This window comes from Hakea prostrata, chromosome 11, assembly GCF_041222555.1.
Source record: "Hakea prostrata isolate BN-2017 chromosome 11, UWA_Hpros_2, whole genome shotgun sequence".
NCBI classification, from domain to species: Eukaryota; Viridiplantae; Streptophyta; class Magnoliopsida; order Proteales; family Proteaceae; genus Hakea; species Hakea prostrata.
The window spans coordinates 10,890,316-10,912,205 of NC_142610.1; the positions used below are offsets into that span (position 1 = coordinate 10,890,316).

At 35.1% G+C, this 21,890-nt stretch overlaps 2 protein-coding genes across 4 annotated transcripts in view; one reads left to right on the forward strand and one right to left on the reverse strand.

The window, feature by feature from the left end:
- MET18 (ARM repeat superfamily protein) overlaps positions 1-12,964 on the forward strand; it is a 49,584-nt gene extending 36,620 nt beyond the window's left edge. For 2 of the 3 annotated variants that reach the window (XM_089139432.1, XM_089139433.1), the window contains exons 17-21: positions 3,364-3,440; positions 9,174-9,254; positions 9,521-9,600; positions 9,696-9,809; positions 12,528-12,963. In XM_089139432.1, coding sequence (XP_088995558.1) covers positions 3,364-3,440; positions 9,174-9,254; positions 9,521-9,600; positions 9,696-9,729 — 272 coding nt within the window. In that variant the 3' untranslated portion in view covers positions 9,730-9,809; positions 12,528-12,963. Of the gene's footprint in view, positions 1-3,363; positions 3,441-9,173; positions 9,255-9,520; positions 9,601-9,695; positions 9,810-12,527 lie in introns of all 3 variants that reach the window. The other variant, XM_089139434.1, reaches the window with a different exon arrangement.
- A 4,788-nt stretch (positions 12,965-17,752) lies between these two features.
- On the reverse strand, positions 17,753-19,709 carry LOC149000066 (pseudo histidine-containing phosphotransfer protein 5-like). The gene is made up of 5 exons (XM_089139117.1): positions 19,650-19,709; positions 19,443-19,573; positions 19,291-19,359; positions 17,916-17,988; positions 17,753-17,800 (listed from the first exon to the last, which is right to left on the reverse strand). The coding sequence occupies exons 1-5, from the start codon at positions 19,707-19,709 to the stop codon at positions 17,753-17,755; spliced, it is 381 nt and encodes a 126-aa protein (XP_088995243.1).
- Positions 19,710-21,890: the final 2,181 nt, after the last annotated feature.

A 21,890-nucleotide genomic window follows, 5' to 3' on the forward strand; every position in this document is an offset into this window, starting at 1 on the left:
TAGAAAAAATAGTTAAACTTAGAAGATAAAGAAATCCTGTATTTGAAACATAATTTACACAATGGAAAGAGGTATTTTGCATTTTAAAAACTCAATGAAAAGTACTCATTCATATCCTACTAATTGAGAGACATGTCTGTTCCGAGTCTTCCGACAAATACAAAGAGTTGTAAATTCTAATAGAAGTACTTTAAATGTTTCATAAAATCAAATGGAATGTTCAATAAAATGATAGCCACAAACTAAATGAGCAAAAATTGCTATTTTTTAATCAATTCTTAAATAATTACAGCAAAATATGCAATAATTTTCAAATAAATTAAATACATAATTAACAACAGAAAAATAAATTCGACACCATCACAACATAGTTCAAGTGATATTGTCTCACATATAATAAATTCAATGTCATCTATCATGTATAAATACTTTTTCTTTTCTTTTCAAAAATACATTATGCAGAAATGAGTTTCTAAAACCATGAAATTTAAGAAATATTAGCACTTCTCCCCCCCCCCCCCCCCAAAAAGAAAAAGAAAAAGAAAAAGTAAACAACATACGTTCATAGATTATGCTTCTAAACTAAACATCTATTGATTTAAAATGAAACAAACATGTTTTGATGCATCAATTATCAAGAAATCAAAACTTTGGGATGAATATACATACAGAACTTCAAGGTGTATTTAATCCCCAACAATTCAACAAATTAAATGTTTGTAAACAGTGGAGTGTTGGAATTTGAGAGAGAAATAGGGATTTGATGGATCTTAGGTTCAGATTTGAGAAACTGGAGGCGCAGTACTGAGACAAGATCTGCGAAATATGCATATCTAATTGAAACTAGGTAATTTAAAGAAAGAAGATGGACCTTCGGTCCATCCCAGTTGAAACAGTCGAGATGGACTAAGATGGATCGAGATTTCGACCGTGATGGACTGAAACTTGGTACATTTTTTTCATGTCAAGTTTCGTCTCGGTTTTGCACTAGGCTGAAATTTTGGTCGGTTTCAACAAAAATTAGTTCCATGCTTGTAGAGGCCTGTCGGATTGCTGAAACTGGGACAATTTCTCATGCAAATCATATTTAAGTCATACTCTTTTTAAGACAGTATGTCTCTTCCAGATCCTCCCATAGCCCCTTTGGAGTAGTATGAAACATTACATTAGCAGTGATGTCTGGTTCAGTACTTTTCCATAACCAAATCAGAATTATAGCATTGACTTTGACCCTTTCATTATATTCTTCAAATCAAAGGCAGGGGAGTTGGAATTAAGAAACAGTAACTTATGCTTGTTGGTAATGTGAACCCAAACAGCTTGAGCCGTGATAACTGGAACTGCCTTTTAACTTTTATTGATGTAATCTGGACATTCACCACATCTATTGCGGTCTTGGTCTCAGCCATGACAAGTGGCCAAGTAGAAAATCCAAAAAATCAACAAAAGGGAAATCAAAGAAGGAAAGGAGATAGGAGTGCTAAAAGAAGTCCAATAGGATAAACAAGCTGCCCAGGAAAAATCATAAACCTAAGGGAACTATCACCAGAAAACATCGTCTGGCAACAAACAGCAAGTTGAAATCATGAGTCATGCGGGAATCTCAGAAAAACCTCAAGATATTGAGGTTAATTTTCCAGAATCTTCTTCTTGTTGGAAGAACTCAATATCTGTAGCAGATAGTGGAAACAGTATTGTCTTCATATCAGCTGCAGGGGTGTAATCAGACATTAAGCACTCCATCAATGATAAGGGAGTCTCTACATTTCATTAGCTATGTGCAGCACTAGGTGGCTGCACACCCATGGAATAGAAACCGAGAAGGATAACCAGAAGAAAAAGGGAAGTAGTATGATTACTAGTGCTCCTATACCATGTTAAAATTGTAGGACCTTATAACCAAACTTCAATATCTAAGGGACAAGAAGAAATGAAAAAGAAGAGTGGGAGAACAATGAAGAAGATAAGAGAGAAACATGAACATGTCTCACAATTAGAATAATTGATCTAATTGCAGATCCTGATCACCAATGTAACTATCTACTTTCTAAATTTAATTCAAAGATGTGCATGTACAGAATTACCTTTGTAACCCAGACATTTAAATATGCCACCCATATACAAAAGATACCCTAAAGAAACGGTTAGTAAAGAACCCAACCTGTACGAATTTGAGGTGGGGAAGATCCTATTACTTTATGGTGTATTTGGCTAATCAAGCTTCTTAGCAAGATTATGACCATGAGGAAATCCTAGGTGATCGGAGGAAAAGCCTTGTGGTCCCAATTTATTAGTAATCATGATTTATAAGAAAGGAGATATTTGAACTGTAATAACTATAGAGGTATACAGTAAATGAGTCATAAGATGAAGTTACAGGAGAGGGTTAAAAAGGAGACCACTATTTTGGGAAACCAACGTGGATATCATCAATAGAACTGTAAGCAGTTAACTCACTGAGAAGACTTTTGGAAAGATATAGAGAATGCAAGAAGGATCTCCATATGGACTAATGACTTTCTGATCTAGTTGCAAAGTTTTTGGGGGAGTGCTAGAATGGATTATATTTGCAAAAACATGTACATGATCAATATCTGTGGTCTAGGTTGATGGGTGCGTTAAACTTAGAATAGACAGTTGACTGCTAGTCAAGGTTAGTTTTCATATTACATTTTATTTGCTTGTTTCTTATTTCCCTTTTGTATCACTTAACTCATTTTATATATTGAATGAAGTGGGAGCTTCAAGAGTAAATGGAATACTACCAGGGTTGCACTAACAGATTGGTTCTCATTATTTTTCTTCTTCCTCATCTTTTCTCCATTTTTTTATTACCTACAGTAGTTGTACTAAGGTTGTATACATGGTCAGTTTTCATTCTAGTTGCAGAACGCTTTTTAATTCCTTAGGAATCTTTCCTGTAATTGATGGATTCAGTGAAGTGGCGGTGTTATTGTTTTCTGCCATTTTCCTGAAATCCTTGTTTAGGTTCCAAGACCTTCTAGTTGGCTTGCAGCATTGGGAAATTTATTGTTTCCTTTCCATCAAGCCTCTGATTTTTGGAACCTGATAGGAGTTGACAATTGCATGACCAAGGTGTGGGCTTGTTTTATTGTTATCATTTTTCCTTTAATCAAGATTCAAAAATGGTAGCTGGAACAGCAAAAGGATTTTTATATTTGCAGTTTTTCTTCAAAATTTGTTTTGATCTTATATTGAGGTTGTCTAACATATGGTATAGTTCATAACTTCTATGGTGAGATTTGTGAATTCTCCTTCATGGTTATATTTTTTAAATAGGCAGAATAACTACATTTTAGTTCTCAGACACAGTGATAATTATTAACAATTTTTTACATGCAGAACGAGATGTCGTTTCAGATAATGCTCATCTAATCATAGATCGCCTTGTTGGACTGGTCTCCTACTCCCACAAGCTGGTAATTTATCTCCAGTGATATAATCTAATTCGTAATGGCTTTCCTTTTTGCTATTTTTGTTATATTACAAAGTCTCTCTTGCCCCCTTCCTTCCCTCCGCTAATTTTAAAATTTCGGTTTCAATCATATTTAAATTTAAGTTATTGGTTTTGTATTTGTTATTTCACGTGAGATCTTATTTATTAATAAGTGAAGGCCACCTATTTGCATCCAATAGGAATAGTTATAAAATAAAATTCAAAAAAGCTAAAAAGACAACCATCCAGTTCAAGAACAACAACTGGGTTTTTTATGTAGTTTTGTTCCAGCTGAAGTTAATTTGTGCTATTGCTGTTTAAAATTAGCTTAGGATGAAACTAAATTTTTAGACATTTTTTTCTATTTATTGTCCTTACCATTTTTAGCAATATTTTAACAAATTAATTTGCTGTGGGTAAATCCTCTCTAAAATCACTGTGAATGATGGTATCCTTAAACATGTAATAACAGATTATTTCACCATGCTTCTCATTTTACACAGTGTTTTACTGTATAATGATTTGTCAAATTTTTAGATTTGAGGAGAACCCTAGCATTATCAAGTTGAAAATTGGATCTACCACTGAAAGTCTAGTGTTTTTTCCCCTTAGACTGGGGTTTGATTTTTTATCCTTGGAATTTAGTATTTTATTTATTTTTGTTAGATTTGATTTTGGGTACTCAAGCAACTGAAATTATTTAGTAAGTGATAAATGACACTAATAAGTGCTTTCCTTCTTTCCAGTGAATGTCCAAGAGCAGTAAATGCTCAACTTGGGTCTAAAACCCCTAGTAGCATTTGCAGTTTGTATTTTTGCGTGAAAATGGTTCATGCTTTGTGTATGGTAGCCTGGTAGGTAAAAGAAAATACCGTATACAACAGTTCAGACTGAAAACCATTATTCTCCTCAAAGCCACTTCCTTAAGTTGGCTGAGAGAAAGAATATCTAGTTTCGAGTTTGAACCCATTTCCACCATATCTCATTTCTAACTAGTTGAAACTTGGTTGAAATCCAAGTATCAGATCTTGATTCGACAGACTATTAGAACTCGCAGTGGATTAAAACAATTGAAGCATGTGTAGAATTTGTAGATTGGATTATTTACAACAAACTGGTATTGGAGAAAAGAGGTAATGGTTGCCTTCCCCGTAGGATTGGGCAAAACCAGTTAGTTACAATTTTGGGGACCCTAAGATAAATTAGTATGATATATCAGCGAGGGAGAGAAGATTATTTCAGGGGGTGATCTGAATGAACATGTATGGGGACTTGGGGAGAATGTAGAGGCAGTGAAAGAGTATATGCCTGAGTTTGGTGCGAGAATATGGAGCATATCTCAGTTCTGGATTATCCAATTATGTGGTTCATTATTGTCAATCCATGTAAATGCCCTTTCTGAAAAGAAAGGGAAGCATTTAGTTCTGTACAACTGTACAGAAATGGAATCATAATAGCCAACTAGATTCCTTCCCAAGTAGAAGGTCTGAGACATTGCTCTGTGAGGACTGTAAAGTTACACCAACGAATAGCTTAAGAGTAGTGGGAAAAAACATGCATAGATTTGGCCTAATTATAAGTGTGACCTTGAGGGCTTGAATAGAGTTGGTTGGAGGGCAAGTATCCATGTAGCAAACCCTTTAGTTGGGATAAGGTGGTATTATTGTTGTTTGTAGAGCTTAACTACTCAATATCAATATCTGGTCATGGATGTGTCTCACCACTGTAAGATGATGGAGCCTACTCCGCCTGTGATCTGGTGGTGGCAGTACTTGAAAGAAGACTTCCTGAAGTTATTTTTCACAAAGTGGCCCAACAAATTAGGAAATTATTGGTAATGCCAATGTGAGGGCCTTCTATTACTACCAGTAATGGAGAGAGAACAGTAAAAGAAATTGCGGAAGGGAAGTAGAAGAATCGAAGAAATGGGGAGAAACTGTAAGAAAATAAGGAGGGTGAAGTTCAAACAATCATAAGAGTTGGTGATGAAATTTGGGTATTGAGTGTCATATAGAAGAGTGAATGTGAAGGAGCACAAACTCTTTTAAAGCTGAGTCGTTGGGATTAGGTGCAATTCTTGTTGTTTGTAGCACTTAGCTACTCAACATCAATTGGTGGTCATGGATGTGTGTCACCACAGTCGTAAGATAATTGAGCCTAATCTGCCTATGGTATGGTGGTGGTGGCACTTGAAAGAAGACTTCCTGAAGTCATTTATTGACAAAGTGGCCAAACAACGTGGAAATTGATGGGTGATGCCAAGGTAAAGTGCCTGCTGCTACTACCAGAAACAGAGAGAAGAGTAAAAGAAATTGCAGAAGGGAAGTAGAAGAATCGAAGAATGCGGTGAAACTGTAAGGAAAAAAAGAAAAGAAATGGAGGGGGAAGTTCACCCAATCGCAAGAGTTGGTGATGAAATTTGAGTATTGAGTTCATATAGAAGAGTGAATGTGAAATAGTACAAACTCTTTTAAAGTTGCTTGTGCTCTCTATTGATTTCCGTGGCAATAGGTCTTCTCTTGAAGCAAGAAAAAAAAATTCACCTGATTTTGTTCCAGATCAGCTAAAGTCAGCCAAATTTTCCCCAAAAATGCTTTGATGAGAATAGCCTGCTGTACCAAGGATTGGGGTTAGACCTGGCTACTGCCAAGCTTCTAATTTGATTTTGTCAAACCCACAACATTGACTTCCTTGTCGTCAGTATGGATCTTGAGGGGAAAAGAAACGGGGATGGTACCGTAGGTTGAGTTGCAGGATGGCGGTGTTGCAGCTGCAAGGGGAAGTTGCAGACAGTGCTGCTCTATGATGAGAAAGAATGAATGACTAAGACTCCTTAATAATAAAAAATAAAAAAACTACGGTCAAGAATCTTAAGTTTAGGTGGTACATATAATTAAAAAGGGCAAAATTGTCTTTAAATTAAAAAACCTGCTGACATCACTAGATAGCAGTCACTCACTGAGTTAGGAGTCACTCCTTCACGATGATTAACTTAGAGAAAGTCATTTGAGGCAGTGTTTAAATGAGTCCTCTGGATGCCTCAGTTTAGAAAAATGATCTGTTCTTAATTAAGGGTGCCAAAAGAACCACAGGGGAAGTGGTGAAGAAAGACATGCTTTGCTTTGGCCTTTTCCTACTATGGCCTCTAACAGAGTTGATTGGAGATGAAAGATGTATGCAGTTGACCCCTTTTAGCTGCCCTTCGATGATGTGATGCTGTCTTCTATGTTGCCCTCCATTTTCAAACCAAGCAATGTCGGGTTGTTAAGAAGCAGTTTCTAGCTACAGTAAATGGCCTAGAGTTTTTGTCGATGTTCTATGCCCTGACCCACTTATATGATTATTATTTTGTTTCTATCTCTTCTAGGATCCATGTGGCTGACCCATCAGGTTGGGATAAGGCTACGCTGTTATTGAATAACAAGTATGATGCTCATTTCTACAACAGATCAATTGTGGAGGAAAAAAGATTCTAATTGGAGCACCAATTCTTGTAGAAATATTTAGCAAATCTTTTCTCGGGGGTACTCAAAGCCAGAACCAAATTACTAAGTGAAATGGCAGAGGGATGTGCTGAAGACTTTAAATTGCTAAAAGTTTAGACTTTCTGGTGGGGTAATCATGTGGTGGTTGGAATGATAATAAGGTACCCCACATCTTCTTTCCTTGGTGACAACTTTCATGTATAGGAGGAGAGCGATGGAGGATAAAAAGAAATTGGAAGTGGGGGAGGATTAAGAAGACCAGAGGATAGGATTGGTTCCTCTCTACTTTTCTTCTTCTTTTTCTTCCTTTTTTTTTTTTTTTTTTTTGGTGGGGGTGGGGATAGTACTAGGTAGGGGTGTCAACGGTGCGGTTTGGAGCGGTTTCGGGCTGGGCAACGGTCGGGCGAAAACCCCCCAGCCCAAACACAGCCCATTTAAAAACGGTTTCGGTGCGGTTTCGGTTTGGTGCGGTTTGGGTTCGGGTTGGTTAGCGGTTTGGGCTAACGGTTTGGATTCGGTTTGGGCTAACGGTTTGGACTAAATTAAAAATCAATATTGAAATTTATTTTTATTTTTATTTTTCCTCAACTCTTCACACAAAAAACTACGATAGAGAGAGGAAGAAGACTCCAAGTAAATCTAGTGATGGCATTAGCTTGATGCCTTGATCCAAACACCCCCAACCCCAAAAAATAAAAAATTTAGATTCTCTATCATGTGTAGGTCAACCTTACAATCTTCACCCAATGAAATTAGATTTATATGAAGGCTCAACTAAAATTACTGTGATAAGAAATAGATTGCAGAGAGTGGTAAAATGTGAAAGTAGCGAACAGAGAAAGTAAAATTGTAAAAGTGAAAACCTACGAAGCAGTGAAAGAAACGCAACTAAAAGTGAAACCGAAAGCAACGGTAAGGATTAACCGATAAGGAATTAAGGCATTAGGTTCTTTTTGTTTTTGGTAGAAAACTAAGGCGGTAGGTTTCTAAAATTAAATGAAATAGCCAAATAGGGTTTGCTACCGTTTGGTAAAATTTAAAATTAAAATAATGAAAATTTTGAAATTTAAAATTTAAATTCTCAAGAATATGAAACGGGCGCCTAAAATTAAATGAAAACTAAGGTGGTAGGTTTCTAAAATTAAATGAAATAGCCAAATAGGATTTGCTACCGTTTGGTAAAATTTAAAAATTAAAATAATGAAAATTTTGAAATTTAAAATTTAAATCTCAAGAATATGAAACGGGGGTGGGTTGAAGTTGAACAATGAGTTAATGCGCCATAACCAAAGGAATAAGGGTTTTTTTTTTTAATTTTTTATTTATTCAAACGGGTTAACGGGGCGGGGTCGGGCCACCGGCGGGCTAGCGGGCCGCACATGGGCTGGCCCGGCCCAGCCCCGAAACCGTCGGGCTGAGGGTCTTCAGCCCAAACACAGCCCATTAAGGTTCGGTTCGGGCCGGTTCGGGCTATAACGGACCGGTTCGGTCCGGTTTCAACGGTTCGGGTTGAAAATTGACACCCCTAGTACTAGGTTTTCCTTGAGCTGCATCTTTGGGTACTCAGTTATTGGGAGAGAAATAAGCTGAGTCTTGGCACATTGTTAGGTGGAGTTTCTTAATTTGTATTGGTGCCCTACATTGAAGGGTTAAGCTTCTTTCAGTAAGGGTACCGTATTGGAATGCTGCTAGTGTCCAGTAAGCATTTTTTTTTTTTTTTTTTTGGGGGGGGGGGCGCAGCAAGGGAGTGTGGGATGAGGCATCATACAGAAATGGCAAGAGGGTTCTTTCAAAAGGTCTTTTGGGATTTTTTCTTATTGGGGGTTTGGGGAGGGCGGTTTGGCAGGGAGATACACAACAGGTGGTGTGCCCAACCTTTACCTTTTAGGATAATGACGATAAGAGTTTAGTGTAATTTATTGCAGGAATAAAATGCATTTAATTAACCAATGGGATAAAATTATCCAAATATGCTAATTAAAAAACAATTTAATCCTCAGTTTGGGTTTTGGAACATTAAGAGTGAACTAATTTGTGTTTTTTACTTTGCTTGTGGAATCTGGATAGTTAATACCGATGTCTTTCGTATTTTGCCTTTCAATATTTTATGTTCTTGATTTTCTTGTTAACAGATGTTCTCTATATACCTTTTATAATCCTTATTCTGAACTCTTGAGGACCTTTATAGGTTAATCTATGTTTTCAGACTAACCTTTCTTGGCATGATTCAGCTAGTACGAGAGACAGCAATTCAATGTCTGGTTGCTTTATCTGGGCTACCCTATGTGAGGATTTATCCTATGAGAACACAGGTTAGCTTTGCTTTAGTACACGGGACTTGCATTTTGTTTTCCACTATTCTGTGTTTTCCCCATTATATTGAGTTCAGACAGCTATTACTGTAGTTTATAAAAATTACATAATCCCAATCATGTTGGCAGCTGTAAAACTAGGTCTATAGGGCTACTTTTCTCATTTACAATAGGCGGCACTTACCACTGGGTCTATGACATCACTGTTCTTTATTTTAGTGTTTCACTTCACAAACGGCCATGTAATATTTTTTTGTTGTTCTCAGGTGTTACAGGCAATTTTAAAGGCTCTTGATGATCCGAAGAGGATAGTTCGTGAAGAAGCTGTTCGATGTCGTCAAGCTTGGTAAATTTTGTATTCTTACATATGTTTTCTATGGATCAAATGAATTATCTTTCTCCACTAAGTTGGTTTTCATTTTCTGTTGACCTTAATGACAGGGCATCAATTGCATCTAGGAGCCTTCATTTCTAAGAGACATGCAAGGGTTAAAAGTTGCTGAGAATTGCTCATTTTCCAACATATAACTAGTTTTCTTTCCCGAGTTTTTTCAGGTGAATCTCATTTTTTTGTATTTTTATATTTGTATGAACGTTTGAAAATTCCCAATTATAGTCGGACTATATCAACTTTTAGCCCATATTTCTTTGCACTTATAATGCATAAATTAACCAAAGACGTTCAAGATGAGGTTCATTGGTTTATGTTTTTTGCTAATGATATTGTGTTGATGATGAGGCACAAGTAGGGATTAATACCAAGTTAAAATCATGGAGCACAACTTTAGAATCAAAAGGCTTTAAACTAAGTAGAATGGAAACGGAAGATCTAATTTGTAACTTTGGTCATGACCGGGCGGATGATGAGAAGGAGATTTTTCAAGGTGATTGTTTTAGATACCTTGGCTCAATCATAAATAAAAAAGATAATATAGAGAGTGATTTTTCCCAAAGAATTAAAATATGGTAGATGAAGTTGTTGGCATTACCACCTTCAATGGAGGCTTGTAAATGCCGCTATACGGAGAAGTGATTAATCCAGATTGAGGGAATTAGAAGAGCTAGAGGTAGACCTAAGATGACCTTATGAGAAGTGGTGAGAAAGGATATACATTGCTTAGGCCTATATCTAGTATGACCTCAAACAGAGCTGATTGGAAGGCAATAATCCATGTAACTGACCCCGTGTTGGGATAAGGCTTGTTATTGTTGATCAATGGTCAAAAATTCGATGGAATGAACTTATCCATGTGGATTTGAAGTGATTACACCTTATCTTCCTTTCATGTGATCTAGTAGAAAGTATGGTTCCATGAATGGATTAGCTAGCTACTACATTTTATTTTCTCTTCCTGAAAAGTAAAATCATCAGTTTTCAATTTTTAACATATTTCAGCCCCTATTTTTATTAAATAAGATCAAGAACTAGGTGTAAAAATGAACCTGCTAGCTCTTTTCCGACATCAATAAAAATTTATGATGAGATGGTGCAGTGGATAAATGTTCTGTAAGTTGGTAATGTGGTCCTGGATTTGAATTACTGAGACCAGATATCAGAATGGAATCTTTTATTCAAAGGATAGTTCAAATTTGGAGAAATCTTGGTATTAGGGAATCAGGTGGTTGAATGGGCCTAAAACAGTGGTCAAGTGTGGTAAGCTAGTAAGAATTTATGCTGAGAATTACAATCAATCAGATGGTTAAAACTTAAAACTAGAGTGCAACATGATCGGCAAACTGAAACTGCAAACATCTTTGTCACATATAGATTGTAGGGGTTCAGACAGAAAACAAGATTAATTTGTTCAGAGATTGAAGAGAGGATGTAGGGTTTCAGACATGAAAGTATCCTTCACACCATAGCTTAATAAGATCAGCAGACCAAAATTGCAACAAAATCTTAAAACAGAGTACTAGGCATAGGGTAAGACAGAGATTTCACTCCTGCAGCCAGTTGGCTGTCAGAATTGACTGAAACTTTTACAGGTAGGTTGTAGGTTTCAGACATGAAACTAGATTAATTTGTTCAGAAGTCAAATATAAGATATATGGTCCAGACATGAAAGTAACCTTTACTGCAAGCTTAATAGGATCAGCAAACCTAAATTGCAATAAAATCTGTAAACAAGGCAAAGGGTAAGACCAAGATTTCACTCTGCAGCCAGTTGGCTGTTAGAATTGACTGAAACTTGATCCTTAAGATTTGGCTAGAGTTTAGTGAAATAGTTGTCTGGTTTGCTTGATCTGAAAAAATCCCTTGCATGTGAGAGTCTAGAATTGAATGTTCTGGTTGCAGAAATACGAGAATAAATTATTTTATGGCTTAAGAAGAGATGATGGAATAAAAAGAGATACAGAAAATAACATCAGGGCTTTACACTGCAAGGTGGTTCGATTAGATCAAGCATGAAATTTAAACCTCTATACGTTCTTTTTTGATTAATCAAATTCGTCACAATGCTTCCCACCATTGCAACCTGTATGCAGAGATCTCCAACATATACTCAAATGCTGGAAAGGCTAGGCATAATCCAACTCTTAACCAATTAGGACCTAGACTCTCTAGCAAACTGAAATACCAAAGAAAACAGAGTTAAAATGGCTGGACTTGTAAAATCCTAATCCTGCAGCACTAGGACACTGGTGATTGCGACTAAAATTTAACCATGTAGAAGCCATTCAATTAATACTAACCCTAACCTAAAAATAAACTAATTAGATAAACAAACTAGCTAATTCAGTATTGAACATGCACCTTTGGGATTAAACACCCATTATGTATAGAACTTTCTTTCTCCTAGGCAAACAAGCCCAATTTGGTGATGAATCTGCATAACTTGACCTGCCCAGGCACCAATTACTAAGGCCAGATGGCAGATCCCTGGGTAAGCTCTGGACCTTTCAGATACTAATGAATTGTCATATTCTAGGTAGTGTTTATGCCACAAAGATGTCGTTGAAAATGATCTGATATAGGGCATTAACTTGTGGTAGGTGGATCTTAGTTTGATCAGCTATTCTTGAGTTATCAATGGATTTGATGCAAATTTAGAAGAGTTGGGTCTTGACCATTTTAGAGAATGATGATGACTCGATGATCCAAATGCTTAGATCTCTAACATGTTGGTATTTATGGTTCAGAATTTCATATTAATTCTGGGCCTACCTTCTGTTTAGCAAAAGTTGGGCATTCATTGGCTGTATGTCTTAACATTTCTGTTTTTCTTCTTTATTCAGGAAAAGCCTTTTAAGAGAATTTCCTTTCTTTTGCAGAGTCTGATCCAAGCGAAGACTATTTCTTTGACCTGTAGATATGTCGATATTAACAGAAGAAAAGGAGGGGGGGTGTTTCAATTTGCATTCTTTCTATGTAGAGATATCTACTTTATTTTATTTGCAATCTTCTTTCTTATCTGTGTCCATTTAAATTTATGTAAAAAAAAAAAAAATCCCTTATTACCATCTTACAGTTCTTCCATGGTTATGTTTTGATGGCTTGACCTATTACAGGTTGAGTGTTTATCTGAATTCTTTTGGTATAAGTGGAAATACGAATAATAGAAAATTTGAAGTACTTATTTGTCATTTCATGTATGTGATACTTGATGATGAACTCTAGAGGAGCATGATCCATTGATCTAGTATTCAACTAGGACAACATTATGGGTCAGAGTCATGCTTGCTGACTGCAAGGTTTGAGTGGAATCTGGTGATATTATTTCGGAAAAACCACTCTTAAAAATTAAGTTTTGGATTCAATGTTCAGGAAAACCTTGTGTTAACATTTAATTCCAAGGATGGCATTGCATCATGTGCACGTATAAAGCTCATGAGGCCTGCTTTAGCATCAAACGTGAAACATTTTAGTAGATGCAACCTCATGTACCATGCAGTGGTTGAAGTTTGGGTTTGTTTTTTGGATCTGAAGGTCAACTGGGCTAGTTTAGTATTTCAAGTACATCTTCAAGGTCAAGGTTTAAACTATCGATATTGAGTATCTATTTGTCAGGTGATTTTAGGATATGTATTGTTTCATACCATATTGAAGGAACTAGAAGAGCTAGGGGTAGACCTAAGATAACCTTAGGAGAAGTGGTGAGAAAGGATATGTATAGCTTAGGCCTTGTATCTAGCATGGCCTTGAACAGAACCGATTGGAGGGCAAGAATCCATGTAGCCGACCCCATTTAGTTGGGAAAAGGCTTATTGTTGTTGTTGTTGTTGTTGTATTGTTTCATACCAAGTATTGTATTGTACTGGTCACTGTTTTTTAGTGCAATCGAATGGAGTGACATATCTCTATGTATCACATTGATCATATCAAATATGAAAATGTACTGACTACCATCGTGTCGAATCGTGAGATTTAGACCTTGTTCAACATAGCTTTTATATATAATTTAACTATAGAGTTAGAACTCATGACTTCTTCATTAAAGAGTTGTTGGTAATTGCCAACTGAGTAATCTTTTGAGGGTCCCAATGGAATTTATATTCACAGAGGACTCAGATCCTTACCCTCACAGGTGCTCGTTACACATGCTTAGGTTTTCCTTATACGTGCTGAAGCCTCCCAAATGTATTGTGAAGGGGTGCAAGGTGAGCACAATTGATTTCAACTTTTTATAGACACCATTGTTGGTTGGAGTGGCTGTGAGAGACCTTTGTTGAGATTGTTATACATAAATTTTCCCACGAAAAACTTAGATGCAAAAATATAAGTTGATAACTCGGAAAAAAGGGTACATTATTCTCATAAATTTATAGTCTGAAAATAAAATATTAATACCAATAATTGAAAAGTGATATTTTATTACAAACGAAAAAAGATAAATGAAATATAACATATAGAAAGACATTGAATATATATTAGTGAAAATTTTGAAAGGTTTTCTTGTAGATGCTGAATAGATTCGGGCATTGTATTTGTTTAAGTCATTTGGAAAGAAGTAACAGTGAATCTGTTTAATGAAATTGAACCCTAAGTTCTTTACTAAGACATTTTGGCAATTGCAAACTAAGTTAATTGTTTATCGATGAACAAAAAGTTGTATCTAGTGCATTTAACTTCCACGTTTAGCAGGGTTAGATATATGCAAATCATTTATCTTCTAAATTTGGGAGCTTTGTAACCTCGCTTCTAACTTGAACTTTCTTTTTTCTTTTTCTTTTGGGTAGCATATAAGCAGACTTTGACAGTGACTACCTATCTAATCTTCAATCTCTGATAAAAACAAAAAATTGAAGTGAATTGGATGATTTCCTATTAAAAATTTTGATCAAATTAAATAGAATAGATAAATATGGGAGCTAGATTGTACCTTTTTGTGTTCCGTGATGGACCCTTAGTCTCTCATTATCCACAATTATAAAGTGGGTGAAAATCATTAGTTATTGTCTATCAAAATAATAATAAAAACATAGTTTTTACATTTGTCACATTTCAACCAAGAGGCATGGTAAGTCTAATGGGAGCATAAGTCGTCGCCCAATCATCATTCGAGTCAATTGTTCATGGATCTTGTAGAATTGTTGTTGGTCATAAAGAGAGTTTGGCCTAAAAGTTATGATTACCATCAAGGAGCACCCTTTCTTTCTTATAAACGTTAAAAAAAAAAAAAATAAATGCATACTTCAAACCTTAGTAATGGGGCATGGACTTCCTTCCATTAGGCTACCAACTTTGCAACAAAAATATAACATATAAATATCAAATTTTGATAACTTTTCATTCTTACTGATATTAGACTATTAGTAATCAACTAGGTAGAAGATTATTATACAGATATTTTGCACAAGAAAATTAGGTAACCATCATGTTGCAACTCTAAGTGAATAAATTGAACGCTAATGTATGCTGATCGTTTGTTTTCTTCCAAACTATTCAAGTATATGAACATATCAAAATTAAAATGAATGTAAACTAGAAAGCTAAATTATTAAGTTACATTCACGTAAGGGATACCTATTATCATTTCCTTGTATGCCTCAGTATTTACTCAAACAATTAATTTATGTATCAATTGTTATATGAAGAAAAATGTTAATTATCATCTGTATGAGGATGACAAGGCAATTAGCTTTGGAGAAAAGGAAATAACGTTGGAAAATTTCTAATATTTTTGACTTCATAAAATATAAGTGATTTAAGAAAGCTTGAGATTATGGTCTATTACTGAGGCATAATTTATAAATTGGTAACGAATCAACTAAAACCGCTGTGACAAAGATTAAAATAGTAAAAATATGGCTTGATGCTAGTGTTATTGAAGATAAAAATGTTCATATGACCAACAAGAATTGATGTGCATTGGGATCAAAATTGGCTTTAGACCCAAATAATACTAGGCTTGTTAAATATTTTAAAACTATGAACAGAAGGTAAGAAAGTAAAGAACTTGATTTCTACCAAAAAAAAAAAAAGAATAAACGTTCAGATTAAAGAACTTGATAAAATGAAATGAATCATAAAAAATAATTGAATAATCATCATTGTTAAAGAGAAACTTATGCTAAGAGAAGGTAGAAGATAGAACGGAGAGTAATATCAATACGGAATTTTTTGGATAAGTGAACACGGGGGTATATTTATACCATGGTTCCCTAAAAAAAGAGATTATGTGTCTCAATATTTATCATTTGAAAATGATTTAATAAATTAGTAACATATATATATATATATATATATATATATATATGCAATAACAATATTTTGTTAAAAAGCAAACTAACATTATTAATCCACTTTAAGATACACAAGAAATAAAAAATAACCACCTTACCATACCATGAAAGTTAGATTCCATACATCATCCTATAATGCTAAGTGCAAGCCCTCTCATTATTAAGTTCCTCCATATGGAACATTGACTAATAAATTTCTTGTTAAGATTTATAATTCTATCTTCTATACCTTATACTCAAAATTTATTTAATATAATATTTCTGGAAAGATTTGACACCCACGTCATTTTTATGTTAATGAAAAGGAATGAATTGTGCAATTTGAGGTTATAGACTTGATCACAAAAGGAAGATTTTCTTATGGTTAACTAATAGCAAAGTTAAATTTGATTTATCATGTCGAAAATGTGCACTTTTGGTTGCTCCCACCCATATTCATTTAATGTACATAAAAAAAATTGGTCGTGTAATGTAGATTTACCCTTATTGAAACATTACCTGTAATGATGCAAAAATGAACAAGTTCTAAATATGTTAATAAAGGTGTCATTTAGATAGTCCATGATGAAGTGTGACGTGTCACGATCGGCTATAACAAAATTGTACATTAATTTATGTAGGGTTCTTCTTCTTTTTTCACTACAACAAAATAGGGTAACGACAGCAACTTTAATGCTAGCATAGTGTCGTTTGTAATAAATGTCATCTTATATTAATATGCTAAGGTGTTTCCTAAGAAATATCGTTATTGACGCACATTCGACGATAGTTGACCAAAATGTTGTAAATATGTCAACTAACGACATTTATACGAAAAAGCCGCCAAACCTATCATACTAGGCTTTCATTGGTCGTGAAATGTCTAAGAAAACTCACATATTCACATTTATTATATAATGGCATGGAAAACTTGTTATCTAAAAGTCACATAGGATCTTATGATTGACATTATACCAATTAACTGCAACTCATCCGAAAAATCATCATCTGAGAGAAAATCGAATTATAAGCTTGAACATGAGCAAAGTTAGCTAAAGAATCCAAGGAATACTATCAATCCTATTTGTCAACTGACTATCATGAAACAAACTAATCCAAGGCCATGAAGGCTCACAATGCGGAGTGTCTTCTCCTCTCTTGGTACATATATACTTAGTTTGTGCAACTGGTTCTCTATCATCAGTGGCCATAATGATTAATGACTGTAACCTAACCAAGAGAATACCAGAGCTACCTCAGCAGCTAAGTTTGAAAGATCTATTTTAGAAATAAAGTTCACAATAGTGCAAGAGCCTAAATGAATAAATATTATTCAGCAATTGCTAAGAGAAACCTTAGTTAGGAGGGAATAGATCTATTCCAAATCTATTTAGCTTAAGGAACCACCAAAGGCAAATTTGGTATCTCATTCCAAATAAATACACTAAAAAACATATTGATCATCAGAAGCAGTCACACCCATCTATCCAAATGATTAGAGAGCATGACACTGCTTTGAATAACCAAAACCTGAACATTTATGTAATAACTATAGTTGAAGATTCTTGATTCCAGTCTCAAGCTTCCTTATCATGAAAATGTAGAAACCTAAGCTTACACTTCTAAAGAAGTTAACTATGATAATTAATCAAAATAAGATCTAAATAAAGGTTTTATCAACACAACCATAATCCTAGCAATACCAATATGTATTAATCTCATGATTAGCACCTAACAGACAAATTGATATTCTCTGAAACAATCCATGCTTAGGAGCTTTTATCCAATTTTGTATGATCTCTTCTTTATTATCAACTCAAGTTGATGTTCTCCTCTCAATTGGGGAGAGAAGCTGTCTCAACAGGCCCAGCTTGTCTTAAAAGCTGAAATTCAGAAGAGAAAAAATATAATAAGAAGACTAATCACTATATTATAAGGAAGGAATTATAACAAGTAGAAATGAAGGACTTATAAACTTCAAAGAGAAGAACTAGATACATGATAATAAGGCTGTAGCTTCTCTTTCAGAATTGCATATTCTTGTTTCACTTGTTCCAAAGTTTCCTTGCATCTGCAAAAAACAAGATTACAATTATATCAAGAAAAGCAAGAGAACCCCCCCCCCCCCCCCAAACCCCAACCCCAACCCCAACCCTTCACCTCAAGAAAAGAAATCTTTTGGTTGAAAGAATGACAAAGGCACAAAAAGAGTTTTTGAGGAGTGTGACAAATTGTAAATCTCAATTTTTGTTCCTTACCTAAAGAAAATAGTAAAAGTAGAGTGGGGAGCAAAATTTTTACCCTTCTTTATTTCCTTCTTTGCAGCACTCCATGAACGCTATGGTTTTGTCCTCCACCCTTTTAGCCCCAACGCTGTAAGAATTCATTTTTATATCTATTTAAGTAATGCATCCAGTAAAAGGCAGCAAGACTACATAAAAACAAAATAATCTGTTGAAATAAATGTTTGGAATTTGGCTTAACTAATTTCTACCCATTTGGAGAACTAAAACAAAAAGAGTCACATCTTCAATACAGGTAAAAAAACTGTCTTTCATGGTGCTAATGCAAAGAATCAGACGTCTATAGATTAAAGATTTGAGAATAAACTGATCCATACTCTATAACCTTTCTTCAAATTATGATTTTCTTTTTTTATTTTTTATTTTTATTTTTTGTGAATTTTTCCATAAAGTTATTTCAAACAGTCAGGCAAGAAATTGAGGTGAACATTGGGTACCTATTCCAAGTAAAGTGAGCTGAATTGGAATCCATCTATTCCTGAACTGAATCAAGGATTCAATCTTAGAGCTAGCTAAGATAATGATATCTAAAAATGAAAAATTAATGGATATGATTCTATCTTCACTCGACGATTCTCTTGACTGAGCGGTTCAAATGGCGAAGGGTAATGAAAATTATCAACTTCATTATTCAAGTAACAGGTGGAAGAGAATTAGGACCCTATAACGGTGTACTTTTCTATCATTGTAGGTAGAACAGATTTCTTTTCCTTCTAAACTAGTTTGAGTTGAATAAAAATTTTCCATAGGGGCGGAGTACGCCAACCCCCTCTTTATGAAAGTAGAATTCGCAACCTCACGTAGCCACTAAATGACTCCTTGAGTTTCTGTACTTACAGAGATCGGACCCCGAAAAATCTTTCACTTGTTGGCTTAACTTTTTTCTATTTTTGCACCACCCTAATGAAAGGCAGAAATCTCAACTCCATAACTCCCATGCATGCAAAGCAGCGTTGAAATGCCTTTTTGATGTTCTTGCCCTCAAAGGAGAGGAGCCACACCAGAAAAAGAAAAAAGAAAAATCTTTCCCTTACCAGATTAATTGTTTTTTTCCATATCTATTCTTTTACCTTTCACTGCTACCCTTGATCCGTTGCATGGTTGAATCCAGCTTTGTGAAATCGATGAAATTACGATCTCTGCAAAGAAGATAACAGTAAATAGAATGCAAAGAAAACCACCAAATGGTGAAATTTATTTTTCTCAACATAATCTGACTTACAATTCTCGTTCCATGTAAGCGATCCATCGTGGAGATTCTCTGAAAAACATTGAGATAACTTCCTCAGAATTAAATTTTTTGTCAATCTCATGGTATCCCTCCAAATGAACAAAGCGCAGATCAACATAACCCTACAACAATGGCATTTTATTTTAGTGTCAGAAAGCAATCAATTGAAGATAAGGAGAAAAAAGAACAGTGAAGAACCTGATTGAAGAGATCTCGTTTTATTTGTGTAGCCTGTTGTCTCAGATGCTTATTCTCCATTCTCGAAGGTCAAACGTAAGAACTGATTTTATACTGAAGAAAAAAGGAAAATTGCAATGGAAATACAGAAGAAAACCCACTTACCACTTAGCTATTTTAGGCCTGAAAAGCTTGAATTCCAGTGGAAATAGAGCTGGTTTGTTTATAGGCGCTTGACTTGCATTGATCCAGCTTTGGAAGGAAAGAAAAAGTAAAGCAGTTCTTCAGATTTTAAGGCTAATAATAAATGCATGCAAAAAAACCGTCATTAGAAGAGTTTTGAATATTCAAATCTATGCACCAAGTAGGGTAGGGTAGAACTTAGTGAAGAAAATCTCTACAATGGTTCTAAGAATCGGTATTAGCTTAAGATTATCTCCATCTCAATCTTCTATCGTGTCCATTTTTCTGTTGACTTCAATATTATGCATTAGAACCATGTATTTATGAATATAAAGCATACGCGATACTTAATTTTTTTCGTTCTCCGAGATCAAAGAATATGTAATAAAAGAATAGAAATATATTCGAATAAGAAAAGTCCCCCTAACCTCTCTTCATGAACCAAGTCACAAAATATTTCAGAGGCAGCTAGGATCAATACGTTGTTTGGTGCAGATATTGAGGCAAGCTGGCCAAATAATCTGCCTAAACCCAATTTAACCAATCTGTGGGCTTTGCTAGTTCTTCAGAGATAATATGATGGATCTCATCCTAAGTGGAAAAAACATCAAAGTTCATTGGAAGTAAAATGGAGGTGGAAGTGTGCCGGCTTAAATAGCAAATCTATAAACACTCACCTACCCAAAAAAAAAACAAAGAAAAAAAAATTCTTTAACCACTCATTTGTTTTGTGTTAAGATTTTCAGAAGGCTTCCTTCACAGCTTCACTGGACTTGCCAATCAATGGGAAAACGGTGGCAATTATGGGGAAAAAGACCCTTTACCCTGTAACCAAACAATTGTCTATATATCGAATCAAGGTCCTTGAGCACACTAGAAGATAATTTAAAGCATGACATATAATGTAACATCCCAATCTAGGAATCTAGTGAAGGCCACATCATTAGAGTCATTTCGGAACCATACAAAGAAAACACTCTATCCATCACACAATATGTGAAACATATCAAAATTAAACAATCATTCTATACTTTAACATCAAGAGATGATGAAAGCAGCTAAAGTTAATGTAAGTAATTGATGGAATGACTCTACCAAAAAAAATTTTTGATGGCATGACTGAAAGAAATTAACACTTCAAGGACACTGAACTTAAAAGATCATACATCATTTGGGTACAAAACCATCCTCCAAACCCTCCTCTTAATAATATAAACATTTAAGTTTCATCGTTAAACTAAAAGATGACATCAAAAAGATGAACTAAAGTTTCACTTCTTTGCCTCCTCGATATTGAAAATACCATGGCCTTTGTTCTTTCTACTCCTATCTGACAAAAAAGTATTAAAAGAAGAATGAGCTAACACCCAATAAGAAATGCCATTTTCAATCATGCTACATTTATCTATACAGATAACAATGTTAAGCAATTTAATGTTTATTCATAATAATGACCATTCTATATAATAGAGTTCTTACGGGAAGCTTGCTTAAGGTTGCGGATTTTATTTATGATCAGCCTTGGATGTTCTAAGGTAGATTGAGAGGCTCTTCAATATGTCATTGAAGAGGTGAAGATGGTTGGAATTCAGAATTTTCCAACAAAGGACATGTGTCATTGGCAGTTGGATGCAAGAGGGGAGTACTTCTCTGTAAAATCAGCTTGGGATTTGGTCCGAAGAAAGTACATGGTGGCTAGCTGCTATAGGTATAGGGCAGCTTGGGGGTGAGATTGTTGCTACGGCAGTGTGTTTGGTTAGAGGATGCTGCTACATAGGTTGCCAATGGATGCTCGCTGGAGTGTAGCGACAAGGAACCAGTGTTGCATCATAGTGTAACTTATGTGAGAAAGTGCAAGAAGTTCTCTATCATGTTTTTCTAGAGTATGACATTGTGAAAGGGGTTTGGAGGAAGTTATGTGCTCTTTAACATGACATGGGAGAACATTCTGTCAATTGAAGAGGTATGGGTGTGGAGGCAGTGAAAAGCAAGGACAACTACCCTTTCAAGGGTATGGCTGAGGGGATTCATTTTGGTTCCTTACTTAAACTTGGTTGGAGTGCAATGCTAGAAGGCACG

Bases quoted from the DNA above. Each gene is read 5' to 3' on its own strand.
- LOC149000066 (XM_089139117.1), bottom strand. From the start codon at position 19,709: ATGGAGAATAAGCATCTGAGACAACAGGCTACACAAATAAAACGAGAT. The intron at 19,574-19,649 runs GTTCTTCACTGT...CCATTGTTGTAG, and splicing joins AACGAGATCTCTTCAATCAG to GGTTATGTTGATCTGCGCTT. The intron at 17,801-17,915 runs GTATCTAGTTCT...TCTGAATTTCAG, and splicing joins AGCTACAGCCTTATTATCAT to CTTTTAAGACAAGCTGGGCC.